Source organism: Hakea prostrata, chromosome 1 (assembly GCF_041222555.1).
Source record: "Hakea prostrata isolate BN-2017 chromosome 1, UWA_Hpros_2, whole genome shotgun sequence".
NCBI lineage: Eukaryota > Viridiplantae > Streptophyta > Magnoliopsida > Proteales > Proteaceae > Hakea > Hakea prostrata.
Window position 1 is genome coordinate 24,886,073 of NC_142600.1, and position 20,006 is coordinate 24,906,078.

Below are 20,006 nucleotides of genomic sequence, written 5' to 3' on the forward strand. Positions count from 1 at the left end.
AAACTATATTATGAAATTGATATTTTGGAGGTCTCAACTCTCTAGGTCATTTACCAAAAAAACCTCTCAAGGTCATTCCATGTAGTTTGATAGTTCTCAAGTTCCACGTTCTAATTCCTTTTCCTCATCTATTTTGTGCATTGGGCTGTTAGTGTACTTTTTGACTTGGGCATAGAATTGCTATTGACTTATGTGGAATATGTAAGACCTCTAGTAGAATTATGTTGATGGGACTAGTGATTGCATTAGTAGTTCATAGGACTAATATTTGCATAGGTTGAACTCAAAAGTCCAAACACTGCTTAGCGGGGGTGTAAGATCGCCACTATTGCATCCCTTGCTTTGTTCACAAAAAATTAAAAAGAAATTGAAATAAAAAGATCCAGTACGTTTTTTTTTCTCTCCATGTATTTGTCATTTTATTTGGATTAGAACACCAAAAAAAGGGTACGAAGTTTCATCCAGATTTCGACCTCTCATTTAGGGGGTATTTTAGGTCATCTTAGGCCCAAATTTGGTGTTTAACATAATTTAATGCTAATAAACACATTGAAATTATTGGTTTTGCCTAAAACCTCACCTAAACTGATCTTTCTTGATCAGCCGTATACAGACAAAATTGGAAATCTAGAGCATTATTTTAAACAATCAAAGCACAATATATATGCACAAACACAATAAACATTACTATACAATACTAGTATACAAATACAATTAAGTATATATTTGTGTTGGCACCGCCTATATCATGTCAATACCAAGTACTATGCTTCGGTCAATTTGTCTTCCAAAACAATAATTACTTCTCAGATGAAAAAACTCTACAAAGCTCCTAGATCTGTGTGAAATCTCGTTTAATCGTCGCAAACAATACTATATCGGTCAAGAATGAAACGAGATTTACTGCTATATGTTGAAGATCAAAGGAAAATATGACAAAAATACAAAAAATAGGAGAGAGAATGTCTGGGGAACTGGTGGATGCAATTTGCTAGCCTACTATGTGTTAGGCTACTGGCCTTCTTCTTCATGGTTGATTTATTGAATTCTTCATGGTTGATTAATTGAATTTTGTAAATAATTGTTATGCTCAGTCATTAATTAAATCAAATAACAAAGCAGATTCACTTTCAGAATCATGGTAACCAAACAGTTTTTCAGATAGATTCACTTTCAGAATCAGGGTAACCAAACAGTTTTTCAGATAGATTCACTTTCAGAATCAGGGTAACCAAACAGTTTTTCAAACAGATTCACTTTCAGAATCAGGGTAACCAAATGGTTTTTCAGACAGATTCACTTTCCAAAATCAGGGTAACCAAACAGTTTTTTTTTACGAATATGATTCTACAGAACCTAATTCCTACAGACTCATGACTCCCACAGAAGCGGATTTCAGGGAATTGCGGAACCAAACGCCACCTAAGTGTCTCAACTTTTTGCTCTTACATCTTCATCCGAGCATCTTACATCCATCAGAACAGTACAGATCAGACATAAAAATAATGATTAAAAAAAAAGTACAGATTTGATAAACACCATCACCAACATACAATCTACATTCGAGCAGTGACTATGATGACATGCCCCAAACGGTACGAGTTGCAGTCATTTTGCTGTTAGGTCGAGACGTCAACTCATATAAGATCCTGGCGAAAGTATCAGAATGCCTGTTATCTGAGAAAACAATCTCAGCGAAGGAATTCTCAAAAGCTAAAAGAAGGTTCCTATTCTGTGGCTCCGAGACAAGGCTCTCCAGTATCATTGCTGCTTTTCGGCAAACTTCAGGCACAGGATGTGGATTCTTGATCACTTTCAGTAGCCTATCAACTGCCCTGGTCGAAGTTAAAACAGCATAGAAGGTTAAAGAAGTTCAGGTGATGTCACACGGACAGTTTCTTTTGGAAAAGGGGAATTGCACTATATAAAGGATGCACAATGTTAAGAAAGCCTCACCATCTCTCGCTTGCAAGCTTCAGCCTGCAGTCCATGTTGATTTCCGCAAGGTTATAAAGCGCTCCAACAGCTGCTGCCTGGGCATCTGCTGCTGGTAAGCTAAGAAGATCAACTAAACGCTTGTATATCTGCATCACAATTGAACATTTTCCAATGCATTAGGGATTTCTGTAGCCAAATTGGAATTGGAGGCAAAATTAAAGATGAGGAAATGGTCAGAAGTAGTGGTATATAACAAGCATGACTATGAACAGATCCAAACCTGTGGAGCAAAAGGAAGAAGGAATGGCTCATTGTCTGGATTTATTATCAGGCGACCAAGTAACTCAGCAGCTGCACAGTGCCAAGCTTTGACTGATGACCCCAGCATGCCCATGATGGCTTGAACAGCCCGTTTCTCACTGGTTTGGTCAAAGATAAGTCAAGAAAAAAATCATTCAAGAAAATATCAATAGCTAATCAAAGTTTGATACCTTATTTTGATGTAGGACGGCTTGGATGAGCTGAAGATCCGAAGGTCAAGCAATGGTGCTAAATTTACAATTGTCTCAAGGGCATTTGTAACAAGCTCCTCATCCTCTGGTAACAAGGAAAACTAATTAGAGGTATCAAGGTTTCAAACTTCAATCACATGGATGGAATTGATAACTGAAATTTATGGGCAGTTCAAGGAAAGTAGAAAGTATTTACACCATGAAAGACTACAAAAATAACAGCAGACACAGACATAAGCAACGGATGAAATTAGACAAGGGAACAATCAACTGCAACAGTTTTTAGTAGAAGTCTGACGCTAATCAATCTTATCAATCCTCAAGGAAAACAAATTAATAATCAGGTTCTGCCTTTTAATTAAACACCCTCTCCAGGGGCTTCTTTTTTACTCTTTTTCCCACCATAAGCTCTTCAAATTTTTTTCTTGATGAACGAGCTCTAACCTGTAAACCGTACTTGAAATAGAAAACAGAGAGAAGAGTAAAAGGAAGAGAAGAATGAGAAAGAAGGGAAAATGCCTACACAAAGCTGTGAAAAATCACGAACAAAGCACAATGCACGAAACAAGATTTACATGGTTCACCCGAAAGGTATCTCCACGGCCGAGCAGTTATGGTTTTGCTATGAAAATGAAGATCACATAGAGGTTACAGCCCTAATCTGTTTTTACCCTTCTCTTCACATTTGAGAGACTATTTACAAAGAAACTGGTGAAAACCCTTCATCAAGAAAAAGACTAAATGCCCCTGCCCCCTAAAAAATTCCCCAAACAGAAAAATAGGACCTCCAAACAGTTTTGGGCCCACAACCAGTCATATTGAAAAACTCAAAATTCTGAATACAGCCCATCACTTACCTGGCGGTGGCCAATGCCAAAAAAGGGCAATCTGGATGCGTTTAGTCCCTGAAACATTTTACTTGGTGAAATTTTGTCTTCACCACAACAGTATCCACTATTTATAATAACCAAAAGAGTTATACCTAAAAAGGGAAAACGGTTTGTTGTACAGCATGACAAAACATAATAGAAGCCCTACTCCAACAAGGAAATACGAATCTAGCCAACCTAAAGAAATAATATCCAGCCATAATGGTGACACTCCCCTACTATATCTACAAGTGTTATGTGATCACAGATGCCTTTCAAGCGTAAGGTAATATTGTAAGACAGCCATAAGATCAGCAATTATTATGAAAGATGAAGGAAGGAATAACCATATAAGAGCTGCTTCGGGAGTATCCCTGGTTCATGGTTAAAGATAAGCTACAAAAGTCGTTTGTGGTTGTATGGCCACGTTCAACAAAGGCCTTTAGAAGTTCCAATTGTTAGGAGTGACCTGATTCAGATTAAAGGTACTACAAAAGCTAGGTTCCTTCATCCCCCAAAAAAAAATTGCTAGGGTCAACCGTAAAATGACCTTAAAGTAAATGGTAAGGAAAGACATGCATAATCTAGCTATTATTTCTAACACAACATTGAATAGTGGAAAGATCCATGTAGCCATACCAAGCTAGTTCATGCAAGGCTGACTTGTAGTTGCGGTTGTGGTGTTGTGTTTCTTTACTTTGTTTTACATTTTGCCCTCCCAAAGAGCAGAGTACCGACCCCAATTGTCTATGTTGTTGTATTTTTTGTACTTGTTATGCTTCATGAGTCCTCAATGGAGAGACAAAACTTTCACCCTTATTTTCAGCTAGATTCTAGATGATATCTCTACCAATCTATTTATCTGATTGGCTTAAAGTTTTACATCTAAGCTCCTATTCTAACTCCAGTTAGTGATTCTACTTAGAAGATTCGAACTTTTGGCATAGAAACCCTAGATTCTAACATGCTAACCTGGTGTCCTAGCCATACCCAAGGATTCTGCTATCGAGTCCTGATTCTGTCCTTAATTTCCGTCAAAAGTTTCCAGCAAACAGCCAAGTTTTAGGGGGTTGTTCTGAACAAACCCTTTGGTTAATACAAATATCGTCTTCCTCCTTAATTCTGAACTTCTCTGTTTAACATCAATTTTCCATGCACAGTTCTGTCAATTTCACTTCTTCTCTCTATTGTTTGGAGGTCCAGCTGCAGAGTTAAAATTTAATCCAAACTTATTTAGCTTCAGTATGAGTAAAAACAAAATCTTATGTGAAACACAAGTTCAAATTTCAATGTAATGAGTGAAATTTGGCTTCTATACAGGCTCATAATAGAATTTCCAGATTTGAACAATGTAGCCTCAAATGAATGAGGGTCAGTAAACCAAGATCTTTCAAGAGAACCAATTCAAATGGATCCATGAAAGGGTTTCCTGAAAATTCAAGGTCAGGGTGTCTCAGGGGTAGAAATGGAGAGATGTCAAAAGGGGGTCCCTGGGATAACTGTTGGCCACAGGATTTGGATGGTGTGACAATGAAATACTAAAGAGGTTCTGTGTCGAGTTAGAGATCAAATAGATCTCTGGAAATCCTATGGTCAGATGGGATGAAACTTCGGGGTAATGTAGAAAATGATGTGGGCGTTGGAAGGGGGTGATCCCTAAATACTAGTGATGTTCTAACAGGTTAATGGGGATAGATTGAGTTTTTTTATTTCATGACTTAAGTGAGGCTGTGAGGGGTATAAAAATTCTAAGAACCTTGCTGTTTCTAGGATTAGGGATGTCAAAATGAGTTGAAACCTGGAGGGAATATAGGCAATGATATTGGATAGGACCATCCGAGTTTGGCTGGATTGATGGCTAAATCGGAAGATACAGTGTTTCTGGTTTTGGGGGTGTCATAGAACCTGAAAAAGTCAAGGGAAAAAAAAAAAGATAGGCTGGGCTGCTGGCCTCAAGCTTTTCTTGATGAAGGGGCCATAATGAAGTGTTATAGAGGAACTGGAATGGATTAGTGCAGGTCAAATCCCCAACAAAAATAGGATCTAGCATTTGCCAAGAACTCTGAAAGAAAAAAAAAAAAAGCCCACCTTGGAGGTACCTTACCAACACTAAACACCAATCTGAACCATAGGTCAGCAACTCACTCAGAGTAGCAGCAAAGCTGAAGAAAAATATCAAATAATAAGTCTGTATTGCTCCCAATTGTTGGGGCTGTCTATATATAGCCATACATAAGAAATCCTATTGGAATTTGGAATTGAAGATTGACTAAAACTAGGACTCCAACTAAGAACAGGAAGACATCTAAGGATTTCGAGCATACTAATCTCCGAAGAAGGGAGGCATCCTAAAGAAGGTTCTATCATATCTCATCCAATTAGCAAGGGATTGAGGCTTCAAAGGCCATAGTAGCTGCTCTTACATTAGTCGAATGAATTGGCCGCCTATGACTTCACCAGTGTATATCATTTTACAGAGAATCTGAGAATATGCTATTCATTGATCGTCCAAGACGGGTGATACCTGTTGCAACGAATAATTGTACAACAAAGGAATTGGTTTCGTAGTGTTGTGAGGCACTCAAACCTGTCCTGCACTAGCTTGTGCTAGCACAAGTAATTGGGGAGAGTCCTAATCAAATTAGGACTCCCCTCTCCTTATCCTTTTAGTGCTATTATGTTCTTTGTTCATCTCTTAATCTACTCTGTAATCCTTTTCCCTTCTCTAAGTTAGTTCTAAATAATGAGTTGTAATCCATAAATACCCTATTAGGGTGAATGAACAAAATTAACTTTGGAATGCAAGTTTCTCTCAGTTTTCTACGCATAGCCTACTTCAAAGTCATCACACTGTTGGTGATTGCACTCGACGTTCTGGTGTGCAAATCTTTATAACCAATTGAATCATGGTTCAAAACATAAAAAGGATTGACATCAATCCATATGAAGACTCAATACCTATATGGCCCAACCTAAGCATATTCCAAGTGGGGAAAAAACCTAATTCAATGCTGGATCTGACATCATTTCAAGGTTATCAAGGCAGCAAGGCAACCAAGGCAGTTCAAGAACTGTTTTAAGCGCCATGGCAATCTTTGCACTCTCCCGTCGCTCTTCTCAAGGTAGACATCCACAAAGGCTTTGACTCACTTCGTTGGGATTGTATTAGTGATGTCCTTACCTTGATGGAGTTTCCCCTCCCTTTGTCCACTAGATTGAAGTCTGCATCTCCACCCCCTACTTCTCCATCACCACCAATGGGTCCCTTGCTGGCTATTTTCCATTCCATGTGAACCAAGGTTGCCCCCCCCCCCCCCCCCCTGTCTCTTCTCGCTTAGGCTGGAGGTTTCGTCCAGGATCATCCAATCCAAGACCAATCATTTCCTCATTTCTCACATTCCTAAATGCAAGCCCTCAACCTAAACCATCTTGTTTTTGCAGATGATCTCATGATCTTCTCCAAAGCCTCCCCCTCTTCAATCCCCAATAGTCTTTCATTGCTTTCCCACTTCGGTATTCCCATTAGCCTGAAAAAGTTCACCCTTTTTCTTTCCGGTGCCTCAGATTCTGTCAAAGCTCACTAGCTTCACCCTGGGCTCCTTGCCTGTTATCCATCTTGGGCTTCCTCTCATTCCTGAGAGGCTTACCAACCACCAATGTGCCCCAGTGCTTGATCAAATGGAAGGCTAGTCCTCATCAAATTAGTCTTTGAATCTTCTTATATTTACTGGAATGGTATTTTCTCCCTCCTAAAAGCCACCACCAGAGCCATGGAGAAACTCTTTTGTGCCTTTTTTTGGAAGCCAAAAGACTACTCATTTCCTCCACCCCCATCAGCTGAAAGGTTGTCCATCACCCTAAAGCCTCTAGGCAGACTATCCACCACATCCAAGACTACAATTCTGCTAGTCTTCTCAAACTCAATTGGAAAACCTCTTCTAAGCATGATCCATTTTGGGCCTAGAGGAACTATTCCTATCTTAAATCCGACTCCATTTGGACTATCACCCTTCCTTCTAACCCCTCTCAGGTATCGAGGAAACTTCAACTCCACCCCCCACTCTCTCCACTGCCACCACCTTGGTCTATATAGACTCCTATGTCTCGTATTGGCTTGACATTGGCATCCAACAAGCATTTTCTACAATATCTTTGGCCCTCACATTATCTTTGATTTCCATATCCCCAAAACCTGCCCCATCTCTTCCTTTATCAGTAATGCCTCCTGGTCTCCCCTTTCAATTACCCTATGAGTCTTGCATAGTCTAGACTCTTCCCCCTCCCCACCCCCACCCACTTCCCTCCCTCCCCCAGGATAGAACCATTTGGCTACCTTAACCTCACCTACACCCATTCTCAGCTTGTCCCTTGATTGCGCTTAGTTTGGTTCAAAGGACACACTTCCTGTCACTCTCTAACCCTTTGGAGATCTCTCAACCTTTGCCTCTCTACCTAATCCTTCCTCATTCACCGCCATATACATGTCAATCCCAACTCCATTCTCCATTGAAATGGCTCACAAGATTTCAACCATGTCATGTCAAATAAGTGCCATGTGCCTTGTGAAAAAAAAAATGCATAATGTAGTTTACAATATATAAAATATTTTGCTCAACTTAAACATCCAAATTATTTTCACCCAACTTTGTTTGAGTAAATGGATAATTCTAAGCAAGGTGCGAGATGTCGCGTTTCGCCGGCTGCCAAAACCGGCGCCAAGATTTCGCCAACTTTTGCCTTTGATTTCATCCGAGTAGGCAAAAGCCAAAAACCAAAATAAAAGGCATTGATTGCTCTGGTGTACCGTGTACAGATGTAAAAATCATTAAAGGGTGGGATCAACTTTTTTGACAAGGAGAGGAGTAAGGCAAGCACGTCATCCCTCCTCATTAATTGTTTTACCACACAACCACGTGTGGTGGTTAACAAAGCTCAACGAAATGTTTGGCTTTTTTTTTTTAAAAAAAAAAAATCTAGTCATTCGGAGTTTCAGACTCATTCTTTCATTTCTTCTCATTTCTTCTCGCAGACGCAGGGTTGCAAGGCGTTTCTGTTTCCGACAATAAGGATCAGAGATGAAACAACAGACCTTCCATTTAGAGAAGACGAAGTCATGGTTGGTGTGTCTACACTTCTCTCTACACCGGTTCTAAAATCACCGAAGTTGGCGATGAACTACTTCCGGCTTTAACTACTTCTGGGTTCTCCGATCTCCGGCTTCCCATGGCCAAAACCATCATGAACAAGGCAAGGAGAAAGATGGAAGTTAAGATCGAAGCGAAACCCCGCATGGGTCTCCGGCGAGTTGACGGAATCTTTGATTGTGATTCCTCATCCGACAGCGGAGCATAAGAACATGGAATTTCGTGTTCGAGAATTTCATGAGGCGAGATATCGCTGAGATAAGTTCGTGGTTCACTCTTGGTTTTGGTTCGCCATGAACCAAATCCACCGAAATTCAGCAAAATATCGCCAAATTTCAGCAATATTGCGTACCATGATTCTAAGTTGAGAATTTCGAACAAGGTTTGACTTTCGAAGTTTCCAGAACTCTGATGGTGATGCCAAATCAAATGACGCATTGAGCGAGACCATTCTGTTCCATTGTGAATGAGAGACGCTTTCAACCAACATCTACGAAGAGAAAGAATTGGACGTTAGCGCCTACATAACTGGTGGCTTGCTTACCAAGTCATCTTGGCAAGCTCTTCCAGTTCGATTAGTACTACATCCATAAGACCACTCGACTGATCTCTTCTGTCCAGCGGGACCAGCCAAGGACCAATTTCAGATTTAGAAATCATTCAAATGATGAATTACTTAGAATAATGCGATCAATTAATTTATCGGTTCGATAAGAAAATGGGCACATTAAAATTCGGATTAAGATTCATATATGGTTTTGTAGAATAAAATTTAATGCTTCAAAAAATCCAAAAAAGAATTCTAGGTACAATACGTCAAAAAACGACTTCTTTATTGCTTAGGTGTCAGTATGCTGCACAAGGCGCCGTCATCTATGCAATAAAGTGGTCTTTTTTTGCATGTCCAAATAGCGTTGCATCGCCTAGGCACCAAAAAACAAACTCGTAACAGTGCATCATTTCCATTTTCTCCTCTGAGCTGCACAAAACCTCAACTTTCTATTACATCTTTTAATTTTGCTGTTGATCAGAGGATTGGTGATCAAATTGGACCATCCTATTCACCATTTGGTTGGATTTGAAGCATTATTTAAGCCAAATGTCTCAAATTTCAGATTCTCACCTATAAAGCAGCTCAGTCAGAGATTGAGAGATCTTTCACGCAGGGGATGACATGGCTGGCATATGTCATTAGCGTTTGAAGCCAAAGTGACATTACTTCCACACTGAGTTTTTTCTTCTCAATCTAATGATTCAAACATGTGTAAAAAGGCAGTTTTCAGGGGAAAACAAAATTTTGATTACCAAAAATACTGAAAATATTTAAGTTCCAGTTGAGGGTCAAGTCCAACCAAAACTTGAAAATTTTTACCTTGCTACAGGTCAGACATTTGAATTCTAAAATCTCAAAGCTTGATATTCAGATTTTCAATTAATATACCAAACACTAACAGAAACAGATGGAATCCTAAATATATGGATAAGCAATCATCATCCAACCAACAGTAAAGTCTGAATGGTCCAGGCCATGACATGACAAGTAATAAGGAATAAAAAAGTGAAACAAAAGATGTTAGAAAAAAAACTTTCCAGCATAAAAGATGTCCAATCACCAAAACAGAGTGCAAAATATTCCAATCACCAAACAATAGGTGTTATCAACCCAAAAGGTCTCACCACCCAGCCTAACAGTTATGGAAACACTTGGAATGGAAAAAAGATTCTCGACAAAAATATTTTAGGAAGGAGTGTCATCCAAATAACACAGTCAGATGCTGATTTCCAAGGTTTAGCATTCAAATTAACATACCATTCATCTCAAGCAACAACGCAAGCCCCTACAGGGTATGCGGACAATAATACAATAAATTCAAGTTTGAGAAAATCATAATACCATGAGACTAATCCTTTTGGCTCAAGTTTCATGAATCACAACAGAATCAGTAATTGACTAAACCACCATTTTTATGAAATCAGCAATGTCCACCATTTGATTCACAACTTAAATACGCTAAAACCCAATATGAATCAAGAATTTTATATATCAGTCTCCTTGATTTCAAGACACTATCAACATTCAGCAAGAACAACACCAGGCAAATCAATTGTAAGCTTGTCCGAGAACTAAACAGTAATAAATAATGAAAATCTATCAATCACAAAGCCAAGCATTTATCTCACCTGTGACGTGATCCTCAATGCATTGGAAAACTGTTTCCAAGCAATGCCGATGCTGGGCCATAATTACCTCGTTGTCAGGCATGAAAGAGAAGTTCCGTACTATATTTGAAGCAGCAACAGCACACTGTTGCTTTTCTGCCCTTCCTTCGTCATCCAGGTTAAATAAACCATCTTCATCAAACCACCATTCTGAAGGACTAGGCCGCGTCATGTTCTTTTGGCTTGAGCCCTCTGTACTGGAACCAGATCCCATGCTACAACCAAATTAGGGAAAAAACAAAGGAAAGAAGATAAAATGACCATACATTCAATAGTTTCAGCTAGAGTCGTGATTAAGGTTTAATAATTTACATAAAGAAGATATTTGTTGTTACCTAGGATTAGCGTGAGCATCATTTGAGCTCAATGCCTCGTATTCGTTCCCAAATCCTGAAACTACAGTATTTGCACCTAGCAATCTGACCCTTGGCCCCTTTACGAGTTCTTTTGGAAGAGCAATATCACGCCAATCATCTATCTGTTCCATTTAAGTCTACATTATGTTAATGACCCTGTAAGGAGCACTTTTTGGCAAAAGAACTCTTGCAAGGTGAACTTAAAATTTTCCAGCTGCATGCTTGCTAATATTCCAAGACCCAGGATATTTTTCAAATGATCGAATGAGATAAGAATATAAGAGTGCATGCAAAGTGGAGTTGAAACGTTAAATAATAAGGAAAGAGAATAAACTATAGGATTTGGTGACACCCACAACTTGAAGAAGCCCATCCAGCAACCCCGGTATTTTAGCCAGTGGGGTGGCATCTCTGCGTACGTCATCCTTTTCTTTGAAAGACAGCAAGGTAAGAGTGTTCAAAGCCCATGTCAGCTCACTCTTTAGCCCACTTTGAAGAGCCAGAACTATTCTTTTGTTGTTTTGGTCTGGGAAAAGGGAGAAGCAAACCAAATAATCAATCATATATACAAGTAGGCAAAAATCAGGTGACCATCTTCGGTGCAGAAGATTCATTAGTCATGTTGGTAAGCTGCAATGGGTCCCTAACATATCAACTTGTTAGGCTCAGAATCACAACAATACTTAATAATATTAGTTACCATACAGTTCCCACCAATTTCCAACATAGAGAGATGAAAACTGTCATAAAAACACCTGGAGTGAAATCTTCCCTTCAATGTTCTACGTAGTTAACGATATAGGTGAAACTTTTAGGCCACCAATAAGCATGCCCAGTCCGCAAAAACTTATAAGATTGAATTACAGTTTGCTGAGAGGATTAATGATGCAGTTCGGCTGACTAAAAAAAGCCTTGGATTTAGAGTTTCCTCCCTAAACAAGAGTCATTAGGTATAGTTGGGTGTAGGAAGCCTTCCTCCACCAGCACCAAATCATGGGAATGGTTCAGCATTTTATTTAAACTTTTATTTAGTCAATTAGTTATTTTTCATTTAGTCTTTGAATCTGAAATAGGAATCTCCTAAAATAACTGTTTATGTGAACAATAATCCTAGTCTTTTTCAGGGTCACAGTTTAAAACTTTATATTTTTGAGTCCTAATTTGAGTTTGAAATCTATGTTAACCACAGTGGCTATATTATAGATCTGGTATCTCCTTTAAGGCCATGATTCAAATAATAAAAGAAATTTTTTGAGCATTTCTGTTTGGATTAGTATTACTAACTCGTAGTCCCCTCCATTGAATTTCTCAAGCTTCCCCCAATTCTGCCCTAATCAATCTCAAGTTGCTGGAAAATTCTGCAAGATCAAGCTCTTCTTCATTGTTAAACCAATTTTTCTCCATCAAACATTAGGTCGAATCATTCCAAACACCTGATCTTCTAAACCACTCATTTTCCAAACCCTATCGCTCCATTCTCGAAGTTCCTTATGAACCCTAGCCAATGAAAAACCTCCACAGCTTTATTTCACCGTTAGAAACCACTCAAGTTCAGCCGACATCTTCCCCACATCAACCCCTGCATTTGATCCACCATGCTACCAATTCCCTCCATTGAAATTGATGTCGACACACTATCATGGAGTCATGGACTGAATCAGGTCCAGTTTGAGACCTAGGAATTTATTCTATTTGGGGAAATAGTTTCTTTATTTTATTCTATTTATTTCAGAAGTTAGCTATGCAGGATAACTGGCTTTTAATTTTGTTAGTTTCCTTAGTTGAACTAGTGTCCTAGTCAGAGAGTTAGTATTCTTTTAGGGTTCTTTTAACTTTCCTTATATTCGATGTACTCCCCTGTCTTTTGGGATGGATAGAAGATATAAACTGAGATTTTGTTTGTGAAGAGCCTGTGTGGCTGTCTCCTTCCTCCCACTCCCTTCCCCCCCCCCCCTCTTTTTTCTCTCTTCTTTCTTATGTCTTCATAATGTAAACCCAACTTTAGGATTAGGGTTTCTTGGAATGTTTTCTTAAAATTTAGGCTTTGCACAGAATCTTCTAGCAACTAATCTCCAAAAGTCAATGGGATGATCTAAGGTACCAAGGATGCCCCTAAAATTATTCTGTGAAGGTTTGGGTAAGATTTGGTTTAACAAAACTAAATGAGTTGAAGAATTTGAAGATCTTGGGCAATCTTTGAGTTTTTCTTTTCTTTTCCTTTTATTTTATTTTCTTTTCTTTCTTCTCCTTTTCTTTCTTTTTTTCTTGTTTCAGATCTGCTGCAAGTCAGTAGAGGAAAAGAGAAGGGGCTGAAAGGGATAGAAAGGGGGAGGGAGGGTGCTGCAGGGTCGGGGAGGAGCTGGGAGAGACCGCAGGGGGTAGGAGAAGGATTTGGGGGCTGTAGGGGGTTGGAGGAGCTGCTGCCAGAGGTGCGAAAGCAAGGGGAGACAGTTTGAGGGCTTGCGCAGGCAAGAGAGGGACTGGGGGAGGGGTGCGATGGGTGTGGGAGGTGAAGGAAGGGGGTGGGAGTCTGCTGTACTTAATTGTAGGCTGCTATAGATACTTGAAGATGATAAGGACTGGAAGAAGCATGCTAGAGCTGAAGATAGGTGCTGATCTTTGAAGACTCTCAATTCTTGAATCAACTGTGGCCCCTTCAACAAGGCCACGACCCTCAACTCAATTAATCTTTTTTAAATAATCAGACTTTAAAAAAATAAAATGAAAGACTAGGCTTATTTATAGCCTTCCAAAGACTCCAACTTAAGTGGGATTCCTTTATAGGTTACGATCTCCCTTACAAATAATCTCAACCACCCAAATAAAGATTTAAACATCTAATGGAATCACCTTGAAAATAGATTCCTCCTAAGACTCTAAGACTTCAACAATAAGCAAAGGAACTCTTCCTGTAAATAAAGACTACAAGAGTCCTTCAAAGAAAGACTCCCAAGGACTCAAAACTCATCTTCAACTCAAACAAGTCTTCAAACTAATCAAGACTCTTTTGAAAACCGAAAAAGAAAATTATGAAAATTAAATTCAGCTGGTATTTAGGGTTTGAATGGACCAAACTACCCCTCTAGTAGGGTTCGGCCAGCTCTAGGTGAGCCACTTTGGAGTGGCCTTGGGGCCCACTCCAGGGTTTCAGCCGGGGGGTGAACCCTTGTTCACACCAGTTCATCTCCTCCCCTGTGAATCTGAATTTTTTTTGCAATTCCTTTTTCCTAACAGGTCCACCATCAACTTGGTATCAAAGCCAAAGGATCCATTCCTTTCCCATTCATCTCTCTCCTTCCCTAACCCTTTCCCTGTGACTCCGTACCAATGAAAACCAACCCAGTCCCTTCAATTCTACAGGCAGCTTCCTCTCTTATTCTTCCCCACAACTGTAACTTTGTACTACAAATTCAGTCCAAAAGAAGGGAAGCTGATTATTTTTTTCCCCTAACAGAAATCTATAAAAATTTCACCAAACAAGAATGCTGATTTGGAAAAGGGAGAAACCAGCCTTATCTTTCACTGAAATCTCACCCTAGCCCACCCTTTTGATTCCACATTCTCTCCGGAACAAGAAACAGAGTACAAAACAATGAAGAGAAGAATAGCAGATAGGAGGAATTGAAACCCCCCCCCCCCCCCCTCCCAACCGAAAAAAATGACACAGAATAAAACATACCCAGGTTTCATTGAAGTTGCAACAGCTCTCCTTCCTGAAGTGCAAATGCAAATCGGGCTCCTTTAACGTTCCTTGTTGAAGTTGCAACATCTCCTTGTCCAAGTCTTGCAGGGTTGTCATCCCAGTCTAGGTCTTCGTTGTCGCAGCCCCCCCCCCCCCCTCTTTTTCTACAGCCTGAGCAATCCAACTCATTCTAGAAGGCATACTTATGTCTTCACCTCACAACTTGAGATAAGTTTCCTTTTAGAACATCATTCCTATTATAACCTTTGCAGAAGTCCAAATTTTCCTTGTCAAAGTTGCAACATCTCATTGTCCAAGCCATGACTGTCTACGCATCCAGTCTTGGTCTTTTTCATCGCCATTTTTCCCTCTAGAGCTTGAGTAGTCCAACTCATACTAAAAGATTCATATTTATGTTCCCACTTCCCAACTTGAGATAAGTTCACCTTTTACCTTTTATAACCATCATTCCCATTATACCCTCCCCAGATCCCTATTCCATTCTCTTCCTTTAGATATTTTTCTTTCCCAAAACCTTCTATTACCAATTTTACCCCTCCCACACACACACACAACCAATCACCCACTTGTTCAATTTGCAATCCCTTTTGAATTCATTTGAATTTACAATTCTGTCATTGTTCTCATCAACCTAATACATAGAGATTAATCAACATGATTTACACCTTCCGACTAGTGATACAAATCCATGGAATGCAGATCAAACCTTTAAACTAAAGCCAGGTCTCCGGAAGGTTCCCAATATTAACAATCTACTTCTATGATATGTGTCAACCATGTTGCAATCGGCAGGAGGTAGATCAGATGTAGAAATGAAAGAACCTGAAGTACATGCATGCACGATCAAAGTTGTGGTTAAATATTCAATTGACGGTCTGATTTTGATTGTGAAACCCTAGCATCAGATTCCCATTGAAGATATGTTGTTTTCTAACAATCATCAGCAGATTATGACAGTTGACCATAAGATGTGCTAGATCTTTTTCCCCATCAAAGTCAACATTTTCAGATGCCAATCAAAAGTGTTGCTACTCTCATTTAGTCATTTTACAAAACTCGTGGACAAGGTTTTCTCAACACCAGGGGAATGAATGCAGATACACTGCCTTGGACTGACCAAAACCTAATTGAGTCCCAAATAGAGATGAAGAAGTTCCAGTTTGAGAATTTTAGAATTTATGTCATTTGTGATGAATGTCTTTGTTTATTCTATTCTACTTATTCCAAAAGTTAGCTACGTAGGATATTTGGTGTCTAATTTTGTTAATTTTCTTATCGGAGCTAGTGTACTGATTAGAGAATTAATCTTATTTCAGAAGTCATTCGAGTTGCTTTATATATGATGTAATCCCCATTGTTAGAGATATATTGAAATGATTATTTGAGTTTGTGAATGGTTTGTGTGCGTCTTTCTTCCATATCCCCCCCCCTTTTTTTCTTCTCCTCCCTTGCAATTCTGAATTTCCTCTAGTTTCCTCTGGCTCCTAATCAGCTCGTCATTAGAAGCCCTAGATTCCATAAACCCTAACCTCAACTGAAACCTCTATTTTCTGGCTAGCACTAACAAGCCACCTGAAGATCCTCTCAAGTTTGGATCAAACAGCCCATGGGCTCCTCAGTCAACCCAAGCCCCATCCCCAAATTCAATCCTTAAATGCTAGTTTCACCCAAAGATTCATATTTCAAAACCAAAACCCCCTAACCTAATTTGCTGAAACTTAAATTCAGCATTCAACACACTTCTGTGAAACCTCGTACCTTCACTGATGGCTTCCCCATCATCTACTTGACTAAACCTAATCCTAGCCCTCAAGTGGTCCCACATCCAGTTCTGACTTACCTGAGCTTACCAGTCCATCGTAGATCCTGATGTTGGCTTCTACCCGTCTCTTACTAAAGTGGGACTAATCAATCAATTTCTTTGTGTATCTTGTTGTTCAAATTCTGCTTTTATGGTATTCATTCTCTTGGAAGCAGGAGCAATCGAGTTAGTGGAGCTGCAAATGGCAAAGGTTTTAAGGCTTGGATGTTAGTTAGTTGCCTAAATTTTAAAGCTTAACGAAATTAATATATCGTAGCTGGAAGAGGTATTCTATACTGATCAGAGCATTATATTTTGATGTGCAGCACATAAGTTCTAACCCAAGCAATCCATGACTTGGACATAATCAAATAATTGTGGGCAAGCCTTTGCAGTTGACAATGGTTAAGTTGCATAAAGGTTATAAGAAAAGGGAATAGCCTCTCCATGAAATGGAGGTAAGCTGTGTACTGCCCCTCCGAGACACTGCAGCTGTGAAGCCTTGTGCTACGGGATGCTAATTTAATACATGTGTCCAGTGAATTTCTTCCCATTAAGGGATATAAACAATACATTTCTTCCAAATTACCATATCAACCGAAAACAGGTTACCAACCTAATTAATTTTCTGCATCCAATTACAGATTGAATGTCATTCAAAATTGGGCTTTATTGAAACATTCAACAACCAAGCACAAGCAATTAAAATTTTTGTCTGCATTCAAAATCAAACTTCATCATGAAATTCCAAATGTTGCTGTACCATTTAAGAATCTGAAATTTTTTTAACTACAAATAAGACATAAATCAACGTTGAGAATAACTGAAAACTTACGAAATTCAAAGGACATCCAACACACGTAATATAAGAATTCATGATATATATTGCAATACCCCATAAAATAACACCCCGCACCTTCTTTTTTTCTTTCTCTTCCCGTTTAATGGTTAAGAACTTCAACCACAAAATGTATGGAATGCTATGGCACAGCCATGATGACAGTACATTCTCCTCAATAGGATAGATGCAGGATACAGAAAATAAGTAGCTATTGGAAAGGTTTACCTGCGAAAGAGCTATGAACTTGAAGAGATGGACCCAGGAGAGTTGACGGTGCAGCAGAATCGGCTGCGGCGGCGGCAGCAGCAGCATTGTTGCTTCCACTACCGAAAGGACGACCTCTCTTTGCCGTCAGAGGAGTGCCACTACCTGTGGCTCCGCCTATCTTGCCTTGTTCCCTCTTCTGCATTTCCTCTGTTCTCGACTGAACACAACACGATTGCCCACCTCAATTTCCCCACTATCTCTCAAGGCGAAGATTTTACCTAAAGTATCACAATCACAAAATTCCATCAGTTTGACATCCAAAGAGCAACTAATGACCTACATTCTAACATTGAATTAATAAGAGCTTGAAAGTTTGCTTTACAAGTGACTCGCTAATACCATATACGCGGATGTGAGAGGACAAAAACAGATGGGATTTAACCCCTAAAATAAAATAAAAATCCTTTTTGAACTGATGAAGTAATCCAAATAGAATATTAAGGACAGATAGCCATTTATTTTCGTATAATCAGATATTTCGGACCAGAGAGCTATCTATCAGTGGATCTTCTTCTGCGAAGGGACTTAGAAAATTACAGTTCTCTATTTTTTGGATGAGAACAGTGAAAGCAGGCAGGATGAAAGAGGTTTCGAATAAAAGCAGCGAAATAGTGATGACAAAGTGAGAGAGACAGCGAGAGAGAGATTTGTACACAGCAGGGCCAAACTACAAACCCTAGGCTATGCAAGGAAGCAACTGTACCTGCAACTGCATGTATCAGCTCATATTTCAGATTGTCGAGTGCAACAACGAGTTGGCGAAGCTATTCTGCGGATAGACCGTAAGAAGTTTTTTCGACTCTCGACGGTGGTCGAAGTGATCGAAGTTGTCGACGTGTTCCCCCGCGTCAGTCGTCGCCGTCCATCTCTTCAAATAAGTTTTTTATTTTCTTCTTCTTATTTTTTTCTCACTCCTTTTGTACTTGCTTTCAATTTACTTTTACCCCCTCTCAAACGTTTCACTTTTAAATTCTCTGAAGAAGAAAAAAATAATAATTACCGTTGTCCCTTAATTTGATTTTATTACTAATAAAACTATGTTCTTTACGAAATTACTGTTGCTCCTTTCATTATAACGGTATTAAGTAGTCGTTAAATTTGAATATGTAATGTCTAATTTGCCTTCCATTTATAAATCAAATACTTTTCATACCTTTGGACATTTTCACATCTGAGCAAAAAATTAGTTTCTCAAAATCACCAAGTTACTTGTTAGGACGTGGTTCCTTCTCTCTTTCAAAATATTATAATTATTATTGTTCTTTTTGTTGTAAATAATATTAATTATTAATGTTTATCACCCGAAAATGTGTAACTTCCAACTAAAGATCTCAATCACTTCATATAATCTTAGCAATTTACATTTTCACTCTATGCACCTTCTATTGTAAAATTCTCTAGAATCCTAATTCGAATTCCAATTTATGGGTTTGAAAACTAGGAATGTCAATAGAAGACAGTTGTGGGCCATCTAAGTAAAGACCATTAGATCTTAATCAAAACCCATGGATATAGATGGTGTTGATGAAGAATCTGGCATTTTGCTGAATTTTGGAAGGAGATCTAACATGAACCCGAATAGATTGAGAAGATTGATTGAAAACTCACAGAAGACGGAGTTGGAAGGTCCTTGAGTCCAGGAAAGAGTGCCTTTTAGAGTGTGCTAAGTGGCATGGAAGTGGCATGGAAGTGCCATGACAAACCACCCCAAAAGACCTCTTCTTTGTGTCAAATCAGGGGGTGGGTCGACTGGATAGGATTGCCCTAGGTGACCACCCCAGCCGATCCCACCTAGTCCCCACAAGTTAAAAGGGGCAAAAGTGGAATTTTGATTTGTGGACCTCCTATTTAATGTCATTCTCACCTTAAAAAACATTATTTTATTGTTTAGCCATCATAAAGCTCTAGTGTGTGTCAGAGAATTCGTTTCAGATAAGAAAGAAGTCGCATATCCAATACGAATCATGATTTGAGATCTGTTATGTGACTTTGAAGGTAAGATTCTCTCCAACCTCTAAGTCTTCTCTTTTGACATTTTCGATGAAGGAGATCCATATGAGAGGATCGAATTGATCAAGGAAACCTTAACATTGATTGGATCTAGAGATAAGAGTGATTCTCCAATCACTCTAAGTTGCTGAATTTTTCCTTCATGAGAAGATCTTTAAGAAAACCTAAGTTGTGATCTTTTGGATTTGTCGTTAAACTTGAGATCTAGGGTTGTTTTTTTGTGTCAAACCACATTTAAGGGAAGGTTTGGAAAGCCTTATGGGCCCTAGAACTCGTCGGAAGTAAGAGAGTGAAGACAATGGAGACCTCACCAAACTGCCTTTCGCACACCTAAGGAGGGTTTGC

At 39.2% G+C, this 20,006-nt stretch overlaps 1 protein-coding gene across 3 annotated transcripts; it reads right to left on the minus strand.

Annotated features, from left to right (window-relative positions):
• Nucleotides 1-974: 974 nt before the first annotated feature.
• Nucleotides 975-18,533, minus strand: LFR (ARM repeat superfamily protein). Of its 3 annotated transcripts, none has more exons than XM_089136601.1 (9): nt 18,355-18,533; nt 17,610-17,869; nt 11,396-11,565; nt 11,019-11,161; nt 10,645-10,880; nt 2,430-2,535; nt 2,219-2,357; nt 1,957-2,084; nt 975-1,835 (listed from the first exon to the last, which is right to left on the minus strand). In XM_089136601.1, the coding sequence occupies exons 2-9, from the start codon at nt 17,791-17,793 to the stop codon at nt 1,574-1,576; spliced, it is 1,368 nt and encodes a 455-aa protein (XP_088992727.1). In that variant the 5' UTR covers nt 17,794-17,869; nt 18,355-18,533; the 3' UTR covers nt 975-1,573. The 3 variants fall into 3 exon arrangements, with proteins under 3 accessions (XP_088992727.1, XP_088992718.1, XP_088992734.1); XM_089136592.1 differs by having other exon boundaries at nt 1,154-1,835; nt 10,645-10,898; XM_089136608.1 differs by having other exon boundaries at nt 1,750-1,830; nt 10,645-10,898.
• Between the last annotated feature and the right edge of the window lie 1,473 nt (nt 18,534-20,006).

Coding starts and splice junctions, on each gene's coding strand:
- LFR (XM_089136592.1), bottom strand. CDS start 17,793: ATGCAGAAGAGGGAACAAGGCAAGATAGGCGGAGCCACAGGTAGTGGC. Junction 11,162..11,395: donor TGGATGGGCTTCTTCAAGTT/GTGGGTGTCACC, acceptor TAAATGGAACAG/ATAGATGATTGGCGTGATAT. Junction 10,899..11,018: donor GATGCTCACGCTAATCCTAG/GTAACAACAAAT, acceptor ATTTGGTTGTAG/CATGGGATCTGGTTCCAGTA.